Below are 27,921 nucleotides of genomic sequence, written 5' to 3'. Positions count from 1 at the left end.
GCTATATATTATAACATCATTATTAAAATATATTTTAAAAATATATACTACATATAGGGGGTTGGTTGCAGCGGCAGCTGTTAAAATGTGAATAGTAGCTACTGGTAGACAGCTATGTTATCGCGGGACTTCTCACTATTACTCACATCTTTTGCCTCAGAATATCTGGACCTTGTTTGCTGAAAACAACTTCTCTCATCATGCTCTCGTGGCTGTGTTGCATCACTTTGTCCAAGCGGGCCAGCGTAAAAGAGCTGATGCGCAGCAGAGGGTTTATGCTCTTCACGCAGCTGGGTTGTACTTCTTACTGCTGGAAATCCCAGGTGAGCGAAGGGGTGTGCCTCTTTGTTGTTGGATAAAACATCGTTCAGGCAAAATCAGCTTTCTCTCATGTATAAGAATTCCAGGTGGAACAAGTGATGGCTTTTGAACTGTTCGCTTGCTTTCCCTGAAATCCTTGGGGATCGAACTCAGCCATGGTGTTGAGTGCTGAACAGCTGTTACGGTCTGATAGCAGCTTGGTCTCCTGTCATAAAGTGGCTCCATGGCTTCAGTCCGTGTCTGCATTGCTGTGTATCTTAGGAGCTCTGTGACAAGGTCGACAGAGGAGTCTGCACGATACACAGAGCTGGAACCACACCTATCCCTCTGGTTTGACAATACTACGCAGTGAAGGCAGAAGCTTATTCCTGTTCCTGCTCTGTAACTGGAGAGGATTTCACTGTGCAGTGCTTTTGGACAGGTTCATTTGTGAAAATGAAAGTATTTGTTTAAAATAACCAGCAGTTGGGGTTTTCTAGCAGGTTGATTCACAGCAGTATCCTTTGGTATTCAAGGCTAACGCATACTTTACTGAAGTTTTGCTGATCTTTGTTGTGCTAGATAGGCTAGAAGGGGTCAATCAGCTGGTGATCCTACTGGAGAATGTCATCGCTGATGACATGTCATCCTGATGCAGTCTGGCTTTGTTCAAACAATTCTTTCTTCTCCTCCTGAACTTTCTTAGGCTCCCAGGACAATGCCTTTGTCCTGGCCATCTGTTTGGCTGCCAAAGCAAATGCAGAGATGGCCAGATGATTTGATGTTTTCTCTATTTTGTCTGGAAGATGGCTGATGTTGTCTTTTCTGGGCAGGCAGCGTAGCTAACCAGCTGTTCCATCAAGTGATGTTTGATAAATGTCTTCACACCCTGACAAAAAGTTGGCCTCAAGAACCAGATCTGATGAGGAAAAGAAAGAAGATGCACGCTCAAAGCTCTCAGACCAATGCAAGAAGAAATAGAAAGAAGGGAAAACCATGCAGGAATGGCAATGTAAGATGTTTGTGTAATCTCTTCAGATATAATTCTCTATTAATAAGCAAATCGTTGGCAAGCTATTTCACTTCTAGGTTAGTGTGATACTTTTCCTCTTTTTCACCCCTTTTTTAGTTGTTAACCTTTTATTCAGCAGTTCAGCTCTGCTCTTGATCCTCTACCTATTATTAGGAATTTCAGAGGTCTGATGATTCAACATTAGCTGCAGTTTCCTGGCTGCTGACTAATAGAAAAAATACAGCTTATTTGTCTGTGGCATATTGTTAGAAAGCTCAGTAGCAGAGGGAGAAACTAATTTATATCAGCTTCTTCAAGAGACCTTCAATTTAGTATGTGACCAGCTTGCAAATGACATTTGAGTTTCCTTGCCAACTTACTGATGGGAAGTTAAGGGCTAAATGCGTTGGTTAGCTGTACTCAGCTGCGAGTTCTAATATTTATATGTTTTTTTTTTTAATGGAACTGAGGATTACACATCAGAAATCCTGATAGAACATCAGTGCCGCAGGGTCATGACAAGCAAGGGAAAAAGGGCATAGGCACAATGGGAATTACTTGAGATGAATCTCCAAGTGTCAGATTAGAATTCAGATAATTGTCTTCAGTTCTGATGGACTTTCTCTTTCAAAATGAGAATGGACTGTGTCAGAGCTTTCTTTTTTTGTACACAACTTTCCTCTGTCTGTCTGTTGTTGTTTGTTTTTTTGCCATGGTTAAGTGTGTTAATTAATCTGAAAGAAAAGATTTAGAATTTTGGATGTGAAATCGTGTAGGACCTAGCCTGAGAACTCCGTGAAGCACCAAAATGTGCAAAAGAGATCAGCCAGTGCTGTGGGACAGGATGGTGCTCTTTCTCTTTTCTACCAATATAGATGGAAGAGATATTGGAAGAGGAGGAGGAGGAAGAGGATTGTGAAAATGTTTACTTTTCAATGGATGATCTTCTTCAAGTTCGCAACTCAATCTTCCTTCTTTTGAAAAACTTCTTAAGACTTCTACCTAAGTTCTCCCTAAAAGAAAAACCTCAATGTGTGCAGAACTGCCTGCAGGTAATAAGATTCAACTCAAGGAACCTTACATCCCCTAACACAAACTCTTGGTGGATGCAGAGCACTCTGTAGCCATGGGAGTGATGGCAGCCCTGCCTTTCATAAACTAGTCTGTCCTCAGTGTAAATCTTGGAGCGGGGTGCCTGCTCCATGTCGGTCTCTTATGCTTAGCACTTGCTGGCTAGTGCCAGCCAGGCAGTTCGTGTTTTGTTCTGAGGTGCTTACCCCTCACCGTACCCATGGGGAAGACGCGTGGCATTGAGCGTCTGGGGTCTGCTTATATTCTGCTTCAAGGCAGGTACTGTGGTTTGAAAGTTAGAGTCATGTTCTCTGTGGTCTGACCCCCAAGCATCCAAGCAGACCTGCACGTCTTCCCCTCGTGTGAATTAGCTAAGCCTGGCTGTGTTTCCTTGCAGATCTTTGTTGAAATGACAAACTTCGAGCCAGTGGTACACGAGTTCGAGTTTTCAGCAGCGATGTGAGCAAATAATTCTTAATGTTTATACGGTGCTTTGAACAAGTAAAGCGCTCAATGCTTGTGTTGTTATTATCCTGTTTATACGAAAATGAAAGCAATGATTTCTTTCACTAAAGCTAATTAGAACATGTTCCACTTAGCTAACAGTAAACAACATTTAGTGAATATTGAATGCTTTCCAGTCAATGAGCACATTTAGTTGTAATAGTTGTAGTAAATGTTTCTCTGATGAGAGATGAAGACATCTCTTTACCTTCTTTTGCTTAGGAATGTTAACGAAGCCAAGTACGTTCCTGAGCTGGCCTATCATGGACTGCGATTACTGTGTTCCCCTCTCCATGGTACAGAAGATAAGGTAAAAGTTGGATAAAATCTTTAGAATTCTCACTGCTGTATTGAAAAGGAGTAGCTGTTTCTCTTCTTCTCTGCACGTCATTTTTGCTTGCATGTTTTTTACTTATTACATTAGTTTTGTTTTTTGTATGTGTGCGTGTCTTTGCTGGGTCAGAGGCAAGATGCTTTCTTCCACCCCAGTCCTTATTTACTTTGACTTGTATGATGATGCATTTCGTGATCATTGAATCCTGTGCTCTAGTGACTCTTGTGGCAAATGAATTGAAAACAGAGGATAGCTACAGTGGCATTAGATCTTTGTATCTTAAAAAAGAGAATTCCAGGTTACTGCCTTTGCCTGGAATTTTCTTGTTTCCTGCTAGGTGGAGCTCCAGCACCACTTGGTAGCGTGCTGTGGCATTGGGTTGTGCAGCAGTGAAGCATGATGGGGAAGTGTTATGTGCAGATGACGGTAAGCGGGGCTGATTCTCATTCAGAGAATATGCTGTCATCATGGAACATCCAGTTCTACCAGAAATGTGTCTGCAGCTTTACATTTTTATTTTGTTAAATTATCAAGCATACTGTGTCATCTCCTGCTTATCTGTGTGCTGCTCCTACGGATGCGGCTTTTGAACTTTGGGTGTGACCGTGCCGCTGTGTTTGCGAGTCTCTGTAAACCGATCCGAACTAGTTCGGAGCTAGCAAGCCAGGGTATTAGCGGCTGTCTAGTCAGGAAAGCCTGGAGCTTAGTACGCGCTAACCTGACATATACCTGAGTGTCTGCCCAGCTTTGGCAGCCTTAGACCTGTGTGTTTCAAGCTCCTTTGTTTCTCACTGCAACACAGGCTTTTCAGAATTGTTGACATCTGTGGTATCAAGAAGATGTAGTAGCTCCCCTTCTCAGACCCACCTCATCTTCCCTGCCTCTCCTGTTTGTCTGCTCAGTGAATGTCAGGATAATGAGGCATGCTGTGGTCCCAAACATGTGGCAGGGAGGAAGCTCCAGAAGTTGAAGTGCACGTGGTGGTAAAAACATGCATTTAGTTTAAGATGTCTTCTGTGCAAAAACCAATGAATTTCCTCAAATTCCAAATGTCTGGTGAATTGAAGTCTGCTGCTTTGGAGGGGATCTGTTGATGTTGTCAGGAAGCCCTTCTTAGGCCTTACTGGACTTGAATGAGAACATCACAGCTAGGAAATATGTTGTGTGTATTTATGGGTCGTCTTTGAATTATTCTGCTAGGAGTCATATTTTGACGGGTGCTATTACTTGGATCTAAGTTTGTTTGGTTCAGAATTACTTCATAAACCTGGTCAGAATGCTTATCCATGGGCTCCGGTTGCTACTGAAATGAACCTGAAAATAACCTTTTCTTTCCAGATTCTTCGTTATGTCTTCCACCGAATCCTCAATGTCATTCTTATGCTGGAAAGTGGTGCGGGTTCCAGACGCCCAGTTCTTGCAATCACATCAGCTGTGATCAGTGCCAGGAATCAGGCTATAAAATTCATCAGGTGAAGTACAGAGCTCTGGCACTACCCTTCCTGGGTATGTCTGCTCTTTCTTCTGGCATGCTTTCGCTTTACTGTTTAGTTGATAAAGGGATGAGACAAACTGGCACTGACTTTGAAGTTGTTTGTGCAAATGAGGTTTAATTAAAATGTCTGTAATGGGAATTTACTGAACTTGCTGGTGGAGGGGAAAGAAGGTTCTGTTTGATAGAAAAGTGGCAGTGAGTGGAAGGGCCTTACCTTCTGTATTTTGCTTTGTGTCAGTTTTTCAGGTTTTTGTAGTTTACTACAAAGTATTGTAAAGAAGATAAAAGATTAACATGGAGCTCACTTCTCCTTAGTTCTTTGCTTTCTCCTGCTTAAAGATGTTTTGCCTATGTTTATTATTTGCCGGGTGTGGGGATCCATGTTGTTGGCAAGTGTGGTTTGTGCAGAGATCCCCAGACAGTATATACTAAGTAGACTGAGAATGAAGAAGCTTTTCATATTGTCCTTCTACTTGTAGAAAGGTATTGGAAGAAATGTTTTCTGCCTGCAAAGTCAGGTTAATCTAGAAAGTAAGTAGGTCTGCTCTCTGACCGCTTCCTGTTGCACTAGCGCTCGTGATTCCAGAATGCGTGCTTTTCTTGACTTTTGAAATGCATTCCAAAAGGAATGTCCTTGACTTGATTTTTGCTCTGTTATAAAACCAGCCTTATTAAAATTTCCTTCTTTTTCTTCTGTGCAGTTCTGTAGTAGACGAGCTGAAAGAAGTTGTTTTTCCTGTTCTTCGAATATTACTGCAACATATCTGTACCAAGGTATGCTAAGCTTTGTTGCATCTTAAGCTGAGGAACTTATGTGTGGATGCATTGGCAGTATCTGTAACAGGAAATCCATTTTCACAGTGTTTTGTAAGGAATGAAAAGGTTTTAATCATTTGCAAATTTCTTGACAGCCGGATTGCATTTTGGGTTATCTTTATCAGAGTTGTCAGACATCTTAAAAATAGTTGTCACCCTCTAGGAGAATACTGAGGGTGAACACTTCCCCCCTCATTCACAGTTGATTGTGCCCTACTTTCAACTTGTCCAAAATTTGCAGTTGATTTTACCACTGTTTTGGTAGAGGAAAATGAGGATTATGAGAGCTCTTTGCCTAGCTAACTATCTGAAGACTGCCATGTAGAAATACTGCCTCTAGATTTAATCTAAGCTCCACCTTTGCCTTGGGGAATTTGCTGTGTGACCAAGAGTGCTGAAGTAGTGACCAGGGAAGCTGTGATTGTTCTCCCAGTCGTTGCTGAATGTGACCGTATCGCCTCATTAAATAAAAAATATTTATCTTAAGTCCTAAAATGCCATTCTGGCTTCTAGAGCAGAGCGTTGAAATATCATACCATGCGATTGCCCTTGTTTTTCAGGTCCCAGATAAGGCTGATTATCGCACGTATGCTGCACAGGCCTTGGTGAATTTGCTGAATAAACTCCCTTGTATAGAGTTTGCTGACTTCATCGCTTGGCTTTATAAATACTCACGCAACACTAAAGTAAGTATGTCTCCTTGATGTTCCAGGGTTCAGACACAGCAGTATTTTGAAGATGAAGGATCCAATATCAGTACTGAATAGCATTGTCGTTATTGCTGGTACCTAAAAGCGAGTAAACTGAGTAGGCAATGCCCGTGTCTTTGCTTACATTAACAGAGCACCTTGTGTGCTTTTTCTTCCAAACAGATTGCCTACAGAGTGTTTGCTCTTGATGTTGCATTAGCTTTGTTGGATGTGCCAGAGAGGAACTTGGACAGCTCCTTGTCCCTGGATCATCAGAAGTTTCTAAAGCATAAGTTTTTAGTACAGGTCATGGTGTTTGGCCGGTGTTCAGACAAAGCACCCGTGGTCCGTAGTAAAGCTTTAAGCAGCTTTGCCCACTGTCTCGAAATGAAAGCTGCTGCTACCTTGGAGAGTATACAGGACTTACTACAAAGCGGTAAGTATTATGGATAAATTAGATGGTGAAAATATTTCTTGAACATTCTGGGGAATAATGCCTGGGAGATAGGAGAACTAGTTGTCAGGAACTTAAAAATCTGCACATAGTGTCCTTGTGTATTCTGTCATAATGAGAAGTAATAGATGAGTCTTGTTACTCGTGAAGCCTTATATTTGGAAGGGATTTATTCTCGTATATCGGTTCTAAATAGATTTCTCCATGAGATACCTTTGAAGGATATTTACAGATGACTGAAATTGCTCATTGGAAAAAAAAAAAAGTTGATTCTTGCCTGATAGTTGATTAAATCTTGAGTTGCCTTTTGCTTCTGCTAAGCTGTTTTGTTCGTGATTGGCATTCTGCACTCCCTCTGGTGTGGTAAAGGCCAGATGGCACAATTCAGAAGTATGCACATAGCATCCTACGGTTAGATTACTTGCCTGAAAAAAATTGGAATGACAGAATATCCAGAATTAAAATACCTCATTTAATTTCTTTTTTTATTTCTTTTTGGCAGCCTCTGACCATACAGGCTTGGAAGCAAACACAAACACTGCGAGTTTGATAGTCAGTGCAGAAGGTATAGAGTCATTCTCTTATAGTAAGTCTCAGGCTTTTCTTGGCATGCCATTTTCTAAAAATATGCGTATCTGTAAAACCTAGGGCATGCATGAGGCTCTCTGTTTAACAGTGAACCATCCTGCTGGGTGAACATATGCCTTTTTTATTCTTGAACTTTTAACTTTTCTTTCAGCTATGTCCAACCATCCACAGAAGACCTTACCGACTTTCAAAACTATTGAGTTGACGGACAGCAGCGATACTGCTGTGCTTGACGGTACGTCAAAATTATACTAGCCTTTTCAGATAACTTTCCAAAACCTTAATTGAAATTAGACTTTCTGAAGTGTATTCGTTGTCCATTTTTCAAAGAAAGTGTAGAGAGCTTTCTGTAGAGCTGTTAAAAAACACTTACGCGTGATGAAGGGGGTGGAAGTGCCAGCCATAAAGGGATACTATTTCCACTCAGTCTGAAAAATACATTTAATCTTGAAATACTGATGTTCGTTTGTACTAATGTGGCGGCAACACTTGTTGAAAAGCAGGTAATTTATTCTTTCCAAAAAGGATGGCAATTGATGTGGGATATAATACTTGTAACTCCATAAATTTAAGGGTAATTAAATCTCTTGCTCCAGTGCACAAAGAACTAATATATTTTTGCTACATAAAGCACAGCACCTTTGACTAGCGCTGTTATGTAGGGAAGAATTCACTTCCCTGCAGCATCAGGTATTGGCTGGAGTTGAAAGCAAAGTGTGAGGTTAAATGGACTGATGCAGAATGGCAAGCAGCTAGTTCCAATTTGTTGATAGCATGAAATCAGCATGTAAGTTGGCTTTTGTGGCCACGATGTTCCTTCTTTGAATCTCTTCCTTTCTTTTCCTCTTCCATGTAAAAGCTTTTCTTCCTAACCTTTAGGCCTCTGCCAGTATCTTTGCTCTCAGTTCTTGCTGTGCACCTCTCTTGAACCGCTGACAATTCAATTCGCTGCTTAGTTCACCTCCTGCATTTGCGTCTTTGTTACACGTCTCATGCTGCTCTTCACATGGGATCTTTCTCCCTATCTCCATGAGCCAGGCTCCAATCTTCTCCACTGAAAGCTTTCTTTTAAAGCACGTCGCTGATAAATTTCGTTAATTTGCTCTCTCAGATAGAAATGTCCCCCAGGCCACTTAAGGTATTGCGTATTCCCTGTTTAGTTGCAGACTCCTTGTGGCAGAGGATGCCTGGTTTTGTATCTGAAACCCAGCTGAGCATACACTGGGCACTTGGCAAAACAAATTAAGAAAAGGATTGGATGAAAAAGGGCTGTTTGGAGCTCAAGAGGATAGCTGACATACAGGGCCCTCTGAGTCAGTCAGGGTGCATTAGTAGAGCTGTCTGGCACACGCTCATGTTTGGCTTATGCCTGTGCTAATTTTGCACTACTATGAAGGCCAAACAGCTCATATTTTAGAAGCGAAATAAATCTTAGCTGGGGATAGTCAGAACGTGCTAAATGCACAAGGGCAAAGATAAGAAGGGTAGGGATAATCTGCAGGGTGAAGTATGCGCTGCAGAATTACCACTGCCCAACAGTATACAAACATTATGTTCCCTTGATACTTCTCAGCCATTTAGAGCTCAGGTTTTTTGTTTGGTTGGGGTTGTTTTGGTTTTTTTTCTCTCTTTGCTATGTCACTGTGAGTAAAATCAATGTCAATTGGCAAAGTGTGATTATTTTAGCAGATTTGGTCACCTTCACAAGAGCTGGACTATTTTAATGGCAAAATCTGCAATAAAAAGGTTCTGTGCTTTTTTCTGTCAAGCTGTTCTCAGGAGGAAGATGCGATTGCAGTTAGCTGCCCATTAAGAAAGCGCAGATCAAAGTCCCTTTGCTTCCTTTGGCAAAAAAACATTTTCAAACTACTTTTGATTAGTTCCCTGTGACTAATCCTATTTCTTAATGGCAACAGAGTGGATCTCCACATGAATCTCTCTAAGTAACAGATCTCCGAATTTGGCATATATTTGGGAAATCTTACTTAATGCTGTAAGAAATCTAACAAATAGCAATAAATAGAAACCTTAAAAGCAATGGTAAAATGCTTGAAATCAGTATTGCCAGCTTGTCAGTAGTCCATGTGGATGATTCAAAAGGTGAGAAATAATTGATTGTGGCTCTGTGTATTCAGTTGTGTGTCATTTAATAAACCATCATCTCGATTATGTATTTTTCCTGAGAACGTGCAGAAATAAGTATGAATATGGCTATGAAAAGTAAAATTTGAGGCCTAACATGACATTCAGGGAAGGAAGATACGGTCTGGTTTCTTTGTAGACTCTTGGGTTCTTCTTTGCAGCTGCCATTCTGCAGCCTCAAGAAATTCAGTCAGTTCATATATGGAGCAATTTCTCCTCTGTAAAACACAGCAGTTTGTATATTAATACTTTTTACTGTGTGGAGCTCTGAGGCATAACTCACAAAAGGTTGTAGGCATTTTAAGCTCTCGGCATACAAGTCTGTTAACCTGTCTTGGGTCTGCGTTGGATCCATTTGTCTGTGGTCTGCCCTCAACATGCTTTTCCCACAGATGGCAGGGTTACCTGTGCTACAGCCTTCTGTTAGAACTGTGCATGATTCATCTGATGAGCTTTCAAACTGTGAAGGTAGCCTAACACCTTCTATGTAGAAAAACAAATAGGTCAGAAATTACAGATTTCTTTTTTTTTCTTTTTGCTGTATGCATCAAATGATTTGGTATACCACTTTCTTTTATGATATGTCCTAAGATACATTTTCAAATGAAAGAACTTGGAAAAATGGTTGGTTTGGGTTTTTTTCCCCTCTGGCTTATACCTCATTCTGAATTATTTTGGGTGGTTTTTTGTTGTGCTTTGTTCAGTCCTCCTCTCTTGGCCTTTGAAAGTCTTGGGCAACAAATTGCTGCTCAGTTGAGTTCAGAGCTGTATTCCGCCTTGCTGCTGCACAGTGTTCAGCGTGTTAGTGCTGCTAAATGGTGGTGTGGGTAATTTCTTTTTATGACCGTTTTGGATAGGAAAAGAAGTCATGGCCATGCTGAGACTGAGAGCTGGGGATGAGAAAACCAATGTGAGGAAATCTGCTCTCCAGGTATGGTGTTTTTTGCATGCTTCCCTGTTCTCAGTGATTACCCACAATGCCGTTAAAAGAAATAATTAGGCCATAATACTGTAGCGAACTGTATGTAACTTTGCCCACCTGTAGCTTCCTGCTATTCCTGCAGAGTGCCTACAGGCCTTAAAAAGGTCTTGTTTACTAGTTCCTGATAAGTAAATAATGCAAGCATGATGATGGAAAATTTTTCGAGTACTCTTGCTGGCATTCTCTTATTCCGTCATTTAGAAGGAGAGGCTCTTTTCAAATGTCAATAGGCATTTCAATTAAGCGACTTCCTTATAAACTGAAGCATATTAGCTGCTTAGTTTGTTTTGACCTTGTTAACAAAGAGATTAGGTTATATCCAGCCTCTTTTTGAGGTATGTGTTGCTTTGCTTGTTGCTCGATTTTTTTTTAATGAAGTCATTAGCTTTTAAAGAGATACGCTTCAAGGAGTATTTAATCGTTTTAAAAAATACGCATCTGCTGTTGACTGCCTTCCTCTGTTAGTCCTCTTCACCCCAACTCTTCCCCCTCAGTTCACACACTGATTTGAGTTTCTCAAGTTAAGGCTTTACAATTGTTTTGTTTTGATGCTTTTTGATTTAGAAGAAAAATAAAAATCCCCTCTTCCTTATTACCAGGTAAAAGACATGGTTCATACAAGAGACACATTATTTTCAAGGGGAAATTGTGACATTCACTCTATCCAAATGCTGTTATAAAATCGGAATGACTGAAAAGATGCGTTCTGTTTCATTCTACAGCTCTGGTTATGCCCAGTACTCATAAATTGTTAATGTGATGTTTCACTCTCAGTGAGATAAATTAATCTCTAGTTAAAGTTCGTAGGGGGTAGATTGTATTTTTGATTTGCTACCCAATGCGCATGGCCCGTATTCCCTACAAAGTTATGCTGGTATTTGACTTCCAGGTTTTTATGAACATCCTGAAGCACAAAGTGATCCCTTGTACTGCAGAGGATTTGTCCACTCTTCAGGATCGTTGCCGGGACCCCGCTGTTTCTGTGCGGAAGCAGGCCTTGCAGTCTATAACAGAACTCCTTGTGGTGAGAAAAAAGTATCATGAATTCTTATGCAGACCTGAGATGGGCGGACTGTGGGTTAAAAGAAGGAGAAAACCGGCAAATCTGGTAAACGTCAGTTGTACATTCAGTGGATTTCATTTTATGACTGTCTCTTAAATTTTTTTTATTACCTTTTGACTTGGAAGTCATGACTCATTCTTTTACATACTTGTGATTTATGTAGGATGCTTCCAACTGTTGGAAACATTTATTTTCCTGGCTGTTGATTTATGTATCATGGAGAAAATGTTTATGTTGCTGGCCTTCTCAAGTTAAAAAAAAATCTGAATCACTTTACTAAGATGTAATGTGTAGATGATAGCACTGCAATATTTTTCTTTCTTTTCTATTTATTCACAAAGGGTTAGTAACTTAGGCTTGGAGCATAGGGTTTATATTAAGCAAAGCTCTTTTTTTTTTTTTTTTTTTGGTGTTAAATCATCTGCTATACAGCTTTATTGTGATACTGTTAAAATTATATATAGGGTTTCAAAACAAAGTATTACAGTACTTTAGCAGAAGCACCAGGCAGCTTGAGCATAGATATGATCAAATACCTTGTGGCGTCAAGGAGATATAAGTTCCCCTGTCCCATATGCTGCCACACTGCAGTGCTTGTTGAGCCATACGCTGGGGCTTATTAAAATTTATTTTCAAAGTTAGTAGCTGAATCTGGAGGTTACTAGGCCTTTGCTGGTCTTACCTATGCATATAGAATCCTATAATGCTTTAAAAATGTTTCTAATACGACGTGTGTTTCTCTCAGTCTCAGCAGAAGAATGTTCTAGTGCAGAAGGCCTGGTTAAATGGAGTGGTGCCTGTTGTGATGGATGCTGAAAGTTCTGTCCAAGAAAAGGCCTTGGATTGCCTTGATCAGCTCTTGTTGCAACATATAAAATACTACAATAAATTCAGGAGTGAAGATGGAAAGCAGGCTCTAGCGTGGGATCTCCTTACCCTCTTGACTTCAGAAAGCCAGGAGCTGAAGTAAGTGCATTTTTCCCTTCATTGTGGGCTCTGATGGCTTTTCCGTAACAGCCCTTTGTCCGATGCGTCGGATGTTTTTATTGCCTTTACTGTGTTAGCATTCAGGGACAAAATCCAGATTTTTTTTGCTTTTAATCCTGTTAGAATATGCAACTTTTCCTTTACGGAAGGAAATTGCCTGTTGACTGAAGGACTAAGATAAGAGTATGAGTTTATACTCTCAGTGCTCTCATTCACTGTGTGGCCACAGACCGTTAGGTATCGTAGTTTACATATTGTTTAAATGCACGTACTGTCTGTTGTGCAAGGAAAAGAAACTAAATTTATTGGGTTTTTTTTTAAGCTATTTAAATTCCCTTCTTGAAACAGTCAGTATAAGTGCTAGAGATGGAAACTATCATGTTGTGAGGTGCTTGTGTTGCTCTGCCAGTTCCTGGGACAGAGGAGCTGTCGAGCATGGACAAGCTGGCACTTGGTGAGAAGAGTGCCGTTTTCCTTTGTGTCAAGTATTTTCACTTGCTCCTCTTGTTACCTGTGCTCTCTCCCTGAACTCGAGTGTTCATATACAGGAGTGTTGCGTGCTGTTCTTGATGTGTTGATAGCAGCATGAATATTTAAGTTAAATGGAGGTGTTCTGATGACAGAAGTAAGAGAGGATATATAAAGAAAGGAGTACATTGCCTTTTATTAATTCTGATCTACAATATGTTACTTGTCTTATGACAAATAGAATTATTCTGCCTTTTGCAGAATGCTGTGGGAAGAAGCAGAAGAATTGGGATGACACACAGTATGACAAGGACACAACATTGATTAAAGACAGCTGTATGTTTATTAGTCAACAGGGCATAAGAGCTCAGAAATAGAAAATGAGATACTGGTTGTGCTGCCTTGCCAATCTGTGAAACTGTCAATGTTCTAATTTGGGCTATTTTATAATGCAGATTCATGGCACCTTCTTCTTCATGACCTTAGAGTACCTTGCAGTTTGATAAATCTCAGAACTCTTCCAACGTGAAGTAGGTGACTAGGGTTAATAGAAAAATGAGCAAGTTATGGTGCCTTAACGTTACTGTATCCTGTCCCATGATGGGTATTAAATAACAACTACTAGAAAGTCTTTGTAACAGATTGCTGAGATTATATTTTCTTGATGCGTCATGGTATCAGCTGGACCTTGTATCTTACTGACACAGAGCACTACATCCATGCTTGTATGCCAGGTCTGTAGTGCGTCGGGATTATGAACCGAAAGACTGAAAATATTACTAGTAAAATACATAGTAGAAATCCCTACGTATTCTGAGTAGTGGGAATGCCAAGCGATAGCAGCTTTGTTGTGTTGCCCAGTGTATCCTGGACAGGGATGTTGGATTTTACTGCCAGTGTCTAAGACCAAGTGTTTGTTTACTCCTCCTTTAACTTACTTTTCTTTTCTTTCTTCCTTGTAGCCGTTACTTGAACACAGCTTTTCATATGTGGTCCAGACAGAATAAGTTCACCTCCGCTTTCATTAATAATGTCATGTCTCATGTGGAAACGGAGCATGCTGTACCGGCTTGGATGTTGCTTGCTAAGGTGGCAGGTTCTTCACCCAAGCTGGATTATTCCAAGATCATTGAATCCTGGGACAGTGTCAGCAGGTATATGTGTGCTTTGAACTTCATCCTCCATTCTGCTGGAAAGAGATGGGGGTGAAGAGGAGGAACAAAGCAAGTGAATACTTTCTGTCCCTCCACAGACAGATTGCTGTTTAGCTGCTTAGATCACAGTTCTTTATTCAGGCAATGGGTTCTGCAGCTAGGCGGCAAGCAATGGCCCGCAGATTTGTGCAGTAACCAACTCTTACCCTAAGCTTTTTGAGTTTTCATTTGGTTTGGCAGGTCTGCCTTAATAATGCATATCCCAGATGAAAGGATTTTTCTACTGTGATTTGGTGTTGTTCCTTAGCGTTAATATTGGTTTGTCTGCTCTACTATTTGTCAGGCAGCAGAACATGAGCACTGATACTACAGGACATATACTGTGTGTCATCGGTCATGTTGCAAAGCACCTCCCTAAAAGCACCTGTGAGAGGCTGATTGGTGAGTGGCCCTGAGAAACTGCAGAGGGGAAGGCATGCCTCCCATCTTAACGGTTCTTTCTTCTCCGTAAGCAGTTGATAAGCTTAGAAAGTGCTCATTTTACGTGTGTGATCTCATTTTCAGATAATATCAAGTGCTGGCTGAGGGAGTCTCAGTGTCCCTTGGAGGTGATTAGCCCAGCTGTAGAAACTCTGCAGAAGCTCTGCCACGTGTATGCAGATGAGCCGGAGGCGGCACAGGTGTGACTTAAAATATGTCTTTTAAAATAGCTTGTTTCACACTTAGGAGGGCTGTCTCTTGAAGGCATCTTCTGTCTCCAGTCTGTAGGTTGATTAGCTCTCTAAACAAAGAGGATCTGACTCCAGCAACTTGAGTCTGTTCTGCTCAGCTCTCTTACTTGCTTTACTGCAGTTGTGCTGGAAAGCATCCTATAGCTAAGGATGGACTTCTAAGAAATCTTTCTTCAGAAGGATTTTTTTCTTCCCGCCACCTGAAATACCTTGCATTTGCCTTCTGTCAAAGTTTACAGAATTGCTAAAGGAGACCTAGTGCTGGGCCTTTATGATATCAGCTATTTCTCAGGCTTGGTCCAGTTCGAAGCTATAGGTTTATACTATAAGCTTCTGATTATTCTATATCAGAGCTGCTGTAGATACACATATTTTCTAGACCTCTCTCATGGGACCAAACAGGGACATCATTCGCACATTTCTCTTTTCTGCCCCCATTTGTTTTATGCTATAGCTTTGTTCCGCTTCTGTAGTGAGAAGGTAGGCTATCTTTTGCTGGTAAAATAGAGATCTCAGCCTAAGCACAGTCGCAAAGAAGCTAAAACTGATGCAGGTCTCTCTTGCTAATGATTTCTCCTTGCATATGTGTTACACTTCTCTTTCAATATTGATGACAGCTATTTTATAATAGGCGTCCCAATAAAGTTTAGTAAATAGTATGCAAAACTGCACACTCTGTGCTTTAGAAGCCAGGGTGGATTGATTGTTTCTGTTTTCTTTTAAATTGACAGTCAGAAAATCCTCCCTTGTAGTCATCATAGTATGTTGGCTTACAACCAAATGCAGATGTTCCTGTACATTGGTCACTTGTTAGCAGTTCTAACAGCTTAGCTGCCATGTATTTGGTTTCTTAAGTTACCAGTTTTAGATGGTAGAAAAAGAGAAATTATGCTTTATTTTCATCACAATCTCATAGATGATTAGCTTTTTTTGTTTCCCCTCCACCCCTTGGAATTCGCATCGTGTTTTCATTTGAATGGAACTACATTTTCCAAACAACATTTAAAAATTCACACAGACAACCTCAAATGTGTTGGATATACATGAAACAGTCACCTACATCCTTTTTGTTTAAATCTGTGTGATTTCTATAATGAAGTAAACTTAGGCCTGTGGATTATTAAAAGCCAGATTCTCCAAGGTGTTTTGACACTTGCACACATCCTTTGATGTGCAGGAAGAATTTTAAAGTTCTAAGGCACTGTTTGATTGATTTCAATAGGACCTAGATTATTAAAAGCATGTAAGGATTTTCAGATTAGGGATTCATGTGTGGACAGATATTACAGCTACATTTTGTTTAATCAATGAAGTGCCAAATTAATTTTGTTTAATTATGGAACAGGAGCTGCTCAACCAGGTGTGTGGAGATTTGGTATCCACCTGTGAAAGCTATATTTCGAATATAGTCCTCAAAGAGGATGGAGCAGAGCAGCTGCAAGAAGATCTCTTGGTAAGTTTGGTTCCCCTTCACAGATTGGTCAAAGGATGTAGGTGTACTGAAATTGGTGTTCCTTAAAGTTCACACCAATAACTGTGTTACATAGGAAAATACTGATGTGCACGCCTTGTGTGTAAGCTCGTAATGAAATCTGGTATTTATGGGCCTGGGAGCATACAACAGTTTCATACATCAGCAATTGCTTTAAAGATATGATACCCCATGTATTTTTAATAAAACGACATGTTTTTTCTTTGCTTTTCTGCTCATACTTTTTAGATGAGCTGTTTGGGAAATAAGTCTGTAAAATGCATAGAATGCTTTGAGGAGTATTTCAGTATTATTAGTAGATGTGTGGGGGTTATAGCGTATTAAACACCCCCCCCCATTTCTATTTCAAAGCTTCACCTTCTGTTCTCTAGCCACTGCCTTCTTGAAAGGACTGAGGGAATTTTGAGTTGTTTTTTGGAGAAGTACCATACCAGCTCCTGCTGACTTAATTTGCAGCTCAGCCATTGCCTTTTGACTGCAGTGTTGCTTTATCTCTGTAGGTGAGACACCTCTTCATCTTGGGTGAGGCTGCACAGTTGTGTCCAGCCAAAGTGGAGAAACGCATCTTTCTTTTGATTCAGTCCATTCTGGCTTCTTCTGTCAACGAGGACCAATGTGAGGCACTCTCCTTACTGCCTTTAGTTTTGCATTTACAGGCATCACTGTTTACCGGAAAAGCATGTTTTCATTCCTGACCTGTTCTTTCCTAGTGTCTTGTTCTCCAGATGGTGAGGAAATTCCAGCTTCTCAGTCACTGTCCCAATTCAGAGGATCAGCCATGCCTCCAGTGGTCAGAGCTCATGCATTCATTACTCTAGGTAAGTGCCATCCTGCCGTAGAAGCGTGCCCTCGTGTATCCAATTCTTAGCCTTTCTGGTTAAAATTGTGCTCAAAAGCTGTGTCAGTTGTAACAGATAGCCACAGCGCTCAATGTTTGCATTGCCTCAACTCAGAGCTTTTAGCGTTGCAAACATCCATGGTAACAAGTTGCACAAACCATAAAAATACTGCCATCTGTGTGACTGCTTCTCAAGCTGGTTAATGCATTAATAGTGACTAATAATTAGCAACGTCCTTCAGAATTGTACTGTCCTTGTACTTGACGTTGGTTGCTGCCTGGCTGAAGGACCATCTTACATGTAGTAAGGTGCTCAACAGAGGATAAAGAAAACTTGGTGCTTTTGGTGCAGTTTAGAGCAGAATGACTGCACATAGTTACTTGTTCTCCTCAGCATGAACAAAGAGCTTCTTTGTGATAGAGGCCTGGTCAAATCTACATTTCCAGTATTATGGAGAGTACTAAGTGAAAGTTCTGGTTTTGTAGCACTTCTGTGGTTAGAAACAAGTCTCTTTTCTTGCAGGTAGTATTCTCTTGCAGTATTATTCTTTCCTTAACTGCTTTGGGAAGCTTAATAGTTTTGTACAGAGCTTAGAAACAGTTGGGGAGAAGTAATGTTAGAATGCAGGCTATTTTATATTAAGTTGGTTTAGTGATGCTCTTAGAGGTGGGTGTCTCCCTGCTGTGCCTATGACAGCTGGGGCTGTTCTTTTTAGCTGCTTTGAATAATACCCTGTACACAGAAATAGTTCTCTGTGAGGGAGGGAATTTGGAATAGAGACCCACACTATAGGTCTAAGAGGAGTTTGGAAGAACTCCTTGAAGTATCATTTCTTTGAGAGATCGTGCAGATTGCTCATCAAGTTTCAGCGTGTGTTTCTTGTTTATTCCTCTGTTTACTTCCTGATTCCTTTCTTGGCTCATATTGGACTCAAAGGAGGCAGTAAGCTGAGCTGCAGTGGTTAGGAAGAAGAATATATTCGCAGCACTGACAGTCTTGTCTCTGTTTCACAGGTAAATTGTGTTTACAGCATGAGGATCTGGCAAAGAAATGCATTGCAGCTCTAGCTCGAGAACTGGAGGTGTCACATGATGTGGCTGTTCGCAATAATGTTGTCATCGTTATGTGTGATCTATGTATCCGCTACACATCCATGGTGGACAGATACGTTCCCAACATTTCGTTGTGTCTGAAGGACCCACATCCCTTCATCCGTAAGCAGACGCTGATCCTGCTTACCAACCTTCTGCAGGTAAATACATGTATCTGACAGCCCGCTTCAAGTACCTTCTGTTGTGCTGAATACTGGCAACCTGTCCAGTGGGTGTATTGCTTGTACCTTGATTAATCTACGCTTAATCAAGAAGACTTGCAACTATGTCTTTTGTTACTGCTTGTTTTTGCTAGCTAGGCAGAAATCATATTGATGGCACTTAACACAGTTGGATAATGAGATTATTTTTAGTCAATGGCTACCTCTTTTCTTGTCTTCTCTTTGTTTCTTTGAATTCCCTTCAATTTCACTCCTATATGAATGAATATAACAAGCACCACAGCGCCTTTTTCTCCTACTGTCTCTGCTTATTGTTCTAAAGATGTAAATGTTGAGAGGCTCAAGATGTTTACCATCCCAATGTTTATATGAAGCCAAGCAAGGCAGATTTGGAGTGCATTTGGCTCTGAGAACAGTGTTGAAGAGCATGTGTGCCTTGGGATGGGAGAACAGATTCTCATGTTTCTACTTTTTTACTGATACCTGTGGTAAACCTAGATGCCTGCCGCTGTGGTGTTTAAAGTATCCTCTAAAACATTGTTGTCTTGGGGTTTATTTCGTGTATCTCCAGCTGAAGTTGTATAGCTTGCTCATTTGCCTGATGTACGTTCTGCTAGGCTCCATTAGATACTGTCCTGACTAAGCTCTGAAGGTTCACACTATGTTTTTCCCAATTCAGGCTGATAATTTATTGTCTGCTGATTTCTTACAGGAGGAGTTTGTGAAATGGAAAGACTGTCTCTTCTTCCGTTTCATCAGTGTCTTGGTGGATCCAAATCCAGATATTGCCAGGTAAAATATTCACCTTAAAATAATGAAGGAGTTGAAGATCAGAGATGTACTCAAAACCAGTCTCGGTCTTGCACCTTTGGCATGTGAAGAAAAATTTCAGTGAGAGAGCAGATGATTGTCCCATTAACCTCTTCACTTCTACAGTTTTTCATGCTTTAGGGTCTGTAACAGTAGCAAAGGTGAACCTCTTTCCAAGTCGTTTGAAGGTCCCAAAGTAGCAAGCTGTGTGTTCTTGGCTGTCTTCAAAACATGCAGCTCTGCTCTATTTTTGACTCTCACAGTTATCCAGAGAAAATGAATTTTTGAAACAAGCCTTTATGAAATCTTCCTCGTGGTTTTCTAATAGGCTCTGTCTTGAGTGCTGGTTTTGTTTTAAGAATAGGATTAAATATTCTCTTTTTTCTTATATGGCATGCCTTGTCTTTTTAAGCCTTCTACCATATTTTGTTATACTTTGACATATAAGAGGAATTATGCACACTGGCTTTAAGTGCATGTTTATGAAATTTTTGTAGGTTTCAAAGTCTCAAGCTGCTCGGTTACGTGAGAAATGAGTGGGGCAGGTTTCTATAAGGGTGGTAGATCGTGTGGGGATGCTAGATGCAGAGGAGGCTTGGACACCTTGCTACTTGTTTCCACCTGGAACAATCAATCTGAAGATTGGTGTTTCCGGGGCCATCAACCTATTGTTGCTTACTAGTGCATATTCACACTTTTTTTTCTCTTCAGTGAGTTTTTAATATGTAAAAATGTCTTTCCAGTAGATGGTGACATTGCAACATCACGTTCCTAGAGCTTTAGCTAAGGAACATGGTGCTATTTCTGCAGGAGCCTTTTTCTTTGCATGTGCATTCAGTGACTGCATCCAGACAAAAACACATTCTTCAAGTCTGGGATTGACTTGCAGCTTTTGCAGGACTTTTGGTGATTAACTTTTTGCAAAGTACTGTAAGAGTGTCAGCCACAATGGAACTTAAGTTATTTAAATAATGAAAATGTTGTGCCTGGATTCAAGTTCAAATTTATTTGTCTCTGTTTACCTTAATGGCAAAAAAATGAAGTAGTATTGTGGGTGCTGAAAACATCTATCTCTTTCTGGATGAAAAAAGGGTTAAAGTCAATCAGCCGATATCCTTGTTCAAGCCCAGATGGAGCTGGGCAAGAATTAAATGTGGTATTGAGGAAGACTTGGCAGAGGAAAACCATCCTTCTGCTTTATGGCTTGTGAACCCTACACTGTGTTTCAGGCGTGGCTTTTAGAAGCTACCTGGTGATAAGTTTGTTCTTTTCCTCCTTTCCAGGTTTGGAGAGTTCTGCCTGGTGCATCTCTTACTGAAGAGGAATCCAGTAATGTTCTCCCAACACTTCATTGAGTGCATCTTCCATTTCAATAGCTATGAGAAACATGAGAAGTACAACAGGTTCCCCCAGAGTGTGCGGTCAGTTGAGCACATTTGTATCTCCTTTTTGCTAAATGATGGGATGTCTGGCCATGCAGCTTTTGGTTGCAGCAAAGCACTCATGGCACTTTATCATTATGTGTGCAATAGGGTGAAAATAGCTAGGGGTAACAGTGTTAAGTTAAGAGTGTCCTGCCTTCCCCGGGACACTTCTGGGAGGACTTCTGCATGTAATTTGTGGGAGTGTGTGGTATCCTAACAGGTTTATGGGTCTTGAAAGTGACATTCAAATATTCCTTGCTGATTTAAAGTCTTATTATTTCTGTGAGTTTGCATAATGTGACTTGGCCCTTGTAAAATGTCTTGCTCTACCATAGGGCGAAGAATCTCTTCTCTCTGAAGGGAAAAGATAACAAAGAAAAAAGAATGCGTATCTACAAGTTCCTGCTAGACCACTTTACAGATGAGCAGAGGTTCAGCATTACAACAAAGATCAGCCACAGCATCCTAGGTAAGGGTCTGTCTTTAAAAATCTGGCAAACAAAGAACTGGTGTCTGTATAAAACCCTTAGGCTCTCAATCCAGCCGTGTTATCTTCCTGTCTTTACTCGCACTGCTGTTTCCAGTAAAATACTTCTTATTTCTTCCCTGTGTGTTCTAGCATGCTTTGTGGATAAGGTCCTTCCATTGGACCTGGAAGCCAGTGAGCTGCTCTCGGATACGTTTGCAGTCCTTAGCTGCAAAGAAATCAAGCTATCAACTATGAGATCAAAACCCGATGAAGACATTCAGCCTGATGAAGATGAAATGGCAATGGCCAATGCTGTCATGCAGGCAGCACAGAAAAAGCTCATCTCGCAGGTGAATGGCACTTGATCTGGTATGGGAAGAGGGCTGGCCACCATACTGGGAGGAATTTTACCTTTCTGCGACGGAGAAACTTGCGCAAAAATTATCCAAGTAACATAATGATTCTAATGACATACTGTGCCTGTAGACTGATATTCATGCTCTGTCTGTAGGCCCACTCTGATCTGAGGGCACCTGTGGAAGCACTGTGCGTTGTAAAAACAAAACATTAAGGCTAAATTTGTGAAGGACGCTTGTACTTGAGGGGTCAGTTGGAGTGATCGGAAAGGCATTTCCTCTGAAGTCAGTGAAGTTATGCTAGGCTCAATTTGTTCCACAGATCCCTTACTGGTAAAACATTTGAGCATAACAATGTTTTTTGGTGCACCTTTTGGCCTTCAGTGTGAGAACTGACTGAATTAGCGATGTATCTTGAAAGACTCCGCTTAGGTTAAAAGCCTGTGTACGTGTGTGCGGCATAAGAGCAGGCTTAATTGCGGTAATTCCCTTGCTATGGAGTGATAATTCCTCTCATTCATCTAACCACAGAGTGGCTTCTCCTTTGTCATATAACTGTTCATACCTTGTTCAAATAAAGGTTCAAAAGAAGAACTTCGTAGAAAATATCATCCCAATAATCACATCACTGAAGTCTTTGATGGAGCAGAAGAGGATCCCAGCTCTTAGGGACCTTATGAACTATCTACGGGTAAGGGGAAGTGTTTTCTTGTTGGTTTTTTTTTTTCTTCTCTTGAGTTAATGTGTTAGATGTGCAACCAGTAATGGAACGAACAGCCTTCTTAGAAGGAAATATAGAAGGCATATGATGTTGTGACACTGCCACTGTGTTAAATAATGTGGGAGGTGGAGGGATTTTAGATAAGGATCTCACAGTGTGTTACGTGTGAGCCTCCTCAGTGGAACGTGGGCAGAAAGCTTGAATGCTGGAAAGCTTTTTCATGTTCTGAAGTACAAATTGGAATTGAAACTCTTAGTCTGTTAAAAACACCTCTGCTCTACCAACTGGTATTTCCTTTTGCACTTAAGCAGCTGTGATCTGAATGGCGACATGAATCAGTAGTCAGGACAGATTTCTGAAAGAGTTTAAACATTCCTTATTGCTCCAGGAAATGATGCAAGATTACCGAAATGAAATCAAAGACTTCTTTGCTGTGGACAAGCAGCTGGCAGCCGAGCTGGAGTACGATATGAAGAAATATGAAGAGCAGCTGGCCAGGGAGAAGGAGTCAGACCAAGAGCAGGTCTCGGCAGCGCAGGCAGAGGTTGTTGGTGCCATTAACTCGTATTGTCTCCTCTGATAAAGTTTGTGTGCGACTAACACCCAGACTCTGTATGTCTGTGGACCTTGTTACAGCACTTTTAACAGAACGGTTATGTGATGTTCTCATACCTCTTCGCATTTGCTGACAGAAGCTTTGGTTTTAGAGTCATTTAATATGCTTAGAACACCACCACCACCACACGTTAGGCAAACAGGAGCAGCAAACAATGTAAAAAGAATTCAATTTAAAGGGAAAACCAAGTCTAATTTGCCACTGGCTGTGCTTACATGTTGTATTGCACTCTGCTCCCAGAGCGCTAAAGATGACAAACAGGTCAAAAAGAAAAGGGTTCATTTTGTCTGACTTTAGGTGTATACAGAGTGGAAACTTGTATCTGTCCTAGTCATGCAGATCCTCTTTTAAAGTCAATGTAAAGAAATAAGTATGTGCTTGGGTCAGTTGTCCTGAACTATTTTAGATACCTACCTTAAGATGAGATGACTTCTACCCTGGAAGCACCTTTCTTTCTCTGCTGACTTTAAAAAAGCAGCTATGTATAGACCTTGAAACTAGAACGTATGTATCCCATCAAAACTTCCTATTTGCTTCTTGTTAAAATTTTGGCCAGTAAGTTCTTTCTCCCTAGCACCCCTTTACGTCCATCACACAAAGGGCAGTTCTTAATCACACAGCATGTAGGTCTAAGCGTCTTGTATCTAGAGTTTTCTACGCTTGTATCCATTGTTAGACATATGATCTTTTCTCCTGTTTTCTGTAGCAACCTCCATCTTTGGAGACAGCTGTACCTTCTGGTGGCTGGAATAATAACGCTCAGTCTCCTGTAAGTGGGAGACAGTCCTTGCCACCTGGATCAAGTCCTTCCTCTGTGCCTTCTGAGTTTACTACACCTAGTGCTGATGTCCTGAAACAGCCGTTACTCGGTCGCAGGTATGGGTTTCTGTTTATATTGCCGGTTATGATATTCTGCGGGGCTATTGCTTTGCTTATCCACTCCTTACTTAGTGGTATGAAAGTCACCAGTGTTGCAGCATAATCTTCCCCATTACATTTGGTCTTTAAGTTAATCATAAGGGATTGGGAGAGGACAGGTCTCTCTCCTCATTACATGTATCTCATCCGGGCTTGCAGAAGGAAATCACGTCACTGTTTCTGTCATGTTTTCTGCCCTGTAGGCCAGCATCCTTGAGCACACTTGCCATCCTGAACTCTGCCAGGAAAGCAATGGAAGCCAGAAGCAAGCAACGCAGCAAGAGTGTTGGAGAAAGTTTATCGGCTGTATCACTTGAATCAAGCGCAGCTGGTGGCAGCAAGCAAGGTAGGAAGCTTGCTGCAAACTGATCTGGCATTGGACTAGATCTAGTTGACACAGCCTGGTTGTTAGACCCTTGAGATCTCTAAGTGAATACATTTCTATTCTTAATTGTTCCCTTGTTATTTCTAGTATCCTTTCAAAGCCTGAATCAACAGTCTACCGGAGAAAATGTTTCTGTGATGGGCCGTGCAATCAGCACACCAGAACGTAAGTATAACCCAAAGAAACCCTTTCCAAATTGGGCTGAGCACTCATTCTCTGAGAGAGGTGGCAATGCATAGCTCCCCTAAAGAGCAGAGAAAATTAGTCATTGATAGCTATAGATCATGTATTTATCTAAATGGTTGTAGTAAATAAGAACCGTTCTGAAATTGAAGATCTCAGATGAATGATGTACATAGGAAAAGACAGTCCAATATGGTCTCCATTTACATGTTACAGGGTATTATAGTATTGAGTCAGTGCAGGAAAGCTTTTATTTTGGGCTGCTGAAGTAACAGAGTTACTGCCCTTTCTTCCTTCATCAACTCTGGGATGCCGAGGAGGCATGTTGTCATGGTTCCTTAATAGCATGCATTGCCCGAAGTGTGCAAGATTCTGTTGCATTGAGACATTCGCTCTCCTTAACTCTGGAAGCATAGCTTAGCATTTTTAGACTGAATTACAGAACCCTGCTGCAGAGGAAAATACTCAAGGTCTGGTCCTTTTCAGCTCTAAGATAGGGGGTTCCTGTTGTGCAAAGGACCTCAGGTGAGCTACGACCTGCTTCTAGAGCAGGCAGTGACCTGTGGCAATTGCAAGTGAACACAGAGATCTGCTCAAACGGAATTAATAACCTGCACAGTCATTTCTGAGTGTGTGTGTGTGTGTGTTTCTACCCTTAGAAAGAACTGAACTGAGCATTGGAGAAGGAATGATTTGGGTTTTTCACTCTGCTGTGGAAATTAAAGTAAAAATACAAAGACAGGAATCTCTAATACACAAATTGTGAGAGTCTGCTGTGCTTATGACCACTGCAGCTGAATTGCCATCTCACAAAACCTGACCTTCAAAAGTTAGATTTTATTGGAATGCTTTCTGACAGCCCTGCAGCATTATGCAGTGTTGCTTTCTGCAAGCAACACTTTTAAACACAAGCAAAAATTTCTTTACTGAAAGAGTGGTCAGGCCTTGGAACAGGCTGCCCAGGGAAGTGGTTGAGTCACCAACCCTGGAAGTATTTAAAAGACGTGTAGATGAGGCGCTTAGGGACATGGTTTAGTGGGCATGGTGGTGTTGAGTTGGCGGTTGGACTTGATGACCTTAGAGGTCTTTTCCAACTTTAATGATTCTATGATTCTAAGTGCAAGAGGTAGTTGTAGTAAAACGCAAATGGAGCTGAGTTCCAGCATGAGATTCCCTTCCTTTATGTCAATTCGGTGCTGAGCTCCTTTAGGGCATCTCCTAGCGCGAATTTTGAGTGTGATGAACACCCTCACGCACTCTGGAGAGAGCTCCAGTTAAGCTGGGAGTATAGGTGAGTGTCTGACAGGTCATCTCTCCTTAGGCAGTTGTGAATTGTTGTGGGGAAGGGTCGATGTTCCAGAAGCATAGGCATCTGACTGCACTCTTTGCCTGTATCTGTGCGAACACCTGACCTGCACGCACACAGGAGAGCAAATGACATGTAGCCAATAAGGCAGTCAGCTGTGCGGCAGTCTGCAAATACCTGACATCCGAGCAGGCAGGAGCAAACCAGTGGCAGTGATGTGCATCCACTGGAAAATCTGACCCTTCTCTTCCCTGTATGCTCCACTGTTTGGCTAGATTTGTCTGCCTCAATGTTTCTCTTTGCTGCCTGAGCAACAAGCAGTGATCTTTGTGCAAAAAAAACTGGGGGCATGTTTTTAGAGAGCAGAAATCTTTAAGCGCCATATCTCTGGAAGCTTGCACGGCTGTTTCTCTTAAGCACCATATGGTCAAAAAGGAGGAAGAATGTTAATCTGCAGTGGTACTAGGGCTGAATTTCTGCTTTGCTTCGAGGCAGCATGTGACCTTCAGCAGGGAGACAAACTGTACAGAGCAGCTTCATCACTTCAGTTAGTGTGTGTTGAGCCATCTGCATGGTGGCGTTGGGTCTTGCAGGCTGATAGACAATCTAAATAAAACATTTTTATTTCTCTGGTATACCATTCTAAAACTATTGGAAATGCAGTTCTTTGTAAACCATTTTGTACTCAAGAAGTTAAGAACAGCTGTCTCTTCTCTTTACCTTATTCGACTGTTCTGGCTGTCACACTCTCCCCTGCTGTCTTTGGGTCTCCTTCTCAATTCCTGCTCGTTACTTTGAGAATGGCTAAGTGGGCAAGTGTAGATTCCTTCAGTGTGGTACATAAACACATGTTGTGAAGATACCACCTTTGGCTGCATGGGAAGCAGCTACTTGATGACAGTTCTCTACCATTTCCTTCCTCCCTTCCTTCCTTTCACATGAACTTCTCATTAACCAAGATAACTTGTTAAGGCACACACTGCACAAAGTCAGGACACTTGCAGGTCAGTCTTGAGAGATGCAGAGGCCATCTAACGCAGATAGATAGATCAAGTTGGATTTCCTCTACAAGCTTCAGCAATTCCCTTCCAGGACAGGGAAGTAGTTAAAGAGCAAACCCAGTTAGTCTGTAGAAAGAAGTCCTTTTAGCAGAGTTTCCAACTCCTGCCCTATAAAGCACTTTCTACCTTAATTCCTTGTGAAAGATTCTGGGAAACATGAGCATAAAACAGAGCGTTGAATAAAGTAAAATCTGAATATTGTGACATCTCTCTTGAGATAAATGACAGGAAAGAGACAGCTGACAACTATGGCCTATTCAGGCAAGCTAAATTCTACCTAGCTTCCTTGTCAAGCGATTTGTCTTTTCTGGCTGCAGGCAGTTCCTTACGGAAGGGCTGTTCAGGTCCTTTGTCAGTCTTCAGGGGCCCCGCATTCCGCCTTGACTAGGCAAAGCAACTGGTCTGAATCTAACATGTTGTGAAAGATGGCAAAGCTTCAATGGAAGGTGTGGCTCTCCCACCTAGGTAGGACAAGGAGGTACATGACTGAGGTCCCATATTTATATTCATTTCCTCCACATAAAGAAAGGCTGTAAGTCTGGAGTATGAAGCTGATGTGCACAGATGGCCCATCAGATTCAGCACATAGTTTTGAGGCTGGACGGGAGACACTGAGATCTGTTGGGCTGGAAAAGAGAGATGTATATGTGCTTGCAGTTAACTGGATATACTTACTCTGTGACACTTAAGTGTTCTACTACAGCATGCCTTGCCCTCTGGCTATGTCACAAGCTGACCACTACTATGTGCTTTTTTTTCAGAGACTATTAATGACTTGACCTTTGGTGCTGGGGTCAGTTACATCAGCTTGACGCACACACCCGGTTCAGCTCCAGGCAAGTTATCTTTGTGATTCTAACTTGAGGCGGGGGAAAAACCCAAATGATCAAATCTGTGGCATTTTTTAAAATATATGCATTATTTGCAGAGAAGAAAGAGGCTGAGGATGGGCCAAGAGATGTTATCTGTCTGACATCACCAGAGAAACCGTAAGTTCAACGCAGGTCTGAAACAACAATCGCAGCGAGAAAGATTGGTGAAGTGCTTTAAAATAAATGGTCATTCTCCTTCTTTCTTCTAGCCCATCCCTGCCACGGGAGTGGAAAGTAGAATCCCCAGCAAGGAAAAAAAGCAGCCAATGTGTCCCTCTGAGACGGTCCCAGCGGAGAACTCCACTGAAACCAGACAACTGATCCTTTCATTGAACTTTTGTACAGAATCATCATGTTGCCTAAAATCTGTTCCTTTTCCTCTGTAATTATAAATCATTGTGGGCAC

At 41.4% G+C, this 27,921-nt stretch overlaps 1 protein-coding gene across 1 annotated transcript; it reads left to right on the top strand.

Annotated features, from left to right (window-relative positions):
* Positions 1 to 160: 160 nt before the first annotated feature.
* Positions 161 to 27,836, top strand: NCAPD3 (non-SMC condensin II complex, subunit D3; the record flags this gene model as incomplete). The annotated part of the gene is made up of 34 exons (XM_009587269.1): positions 161 to 323; positions 1,134 to 1,312; positions 2,102 to 2,107; positions 2,188 to 2,364; positions 2,781 to 2,842; positions 3,110 to 3,197; positions 4,560 to 4,693; positions 5,418 to 5,490; positions 6,093 to 6,218; positions 6,405 to 6,654; positions 7,178 to 7,240; positions 7,415 to 7,498; positions 10,263 to 10,336; positions 11,277 to 11,411; positions 12,196 to 12,416; positions 13,868 to 14,059; positions 14,403 to 14,500; positions 14,624 to 14,739; positions 16,136 to 16,243; positions 16,783 to 16,897; positions 16,993 to 17,100; positions 18,135 to 18,373; positions 19,107 to 19,186; positions 20,488 to 20,625; positions 20,964 to 21,097; positions 21,248 to 21,447; positions 22,034 to 22,144; positions 22,563 to 22,718; positions 23,497 to 23,666; positions 23,912 to 24,054; positions 24,181 to 24,258; positions 27,405 to 27,479; positions 27,572 to 27,632; positions 27,725 to 27,836. Coding segments are annotated over 34 exons (4,269 nt in total), but the record flags the coding sequence as incomplete, so codon positions are not given.
* Between the last annotated feature and the right edge of the window lie 85 nt (positions 27,837 to 27,921).

The sequence above is a fragment of the Fulmarus glacialis genome, unplaced genomic scaffold, assembly GCF_000690835.1.
Source record: "Fulmarus glacialis isolate BGI_N327 unplaced genomic scaffold, ASM69083v1 scaffold43311, whole genome shotgun sequence".
NCBI lineage: Eukaryota > Metazoa > Chordata > Aves > Procellariiformes > Procellariidae > Fulmarus > Fulmarus glacialis.
This window is presented reverse-complemented; position numbering and strand designations above follow the sequence as displayed.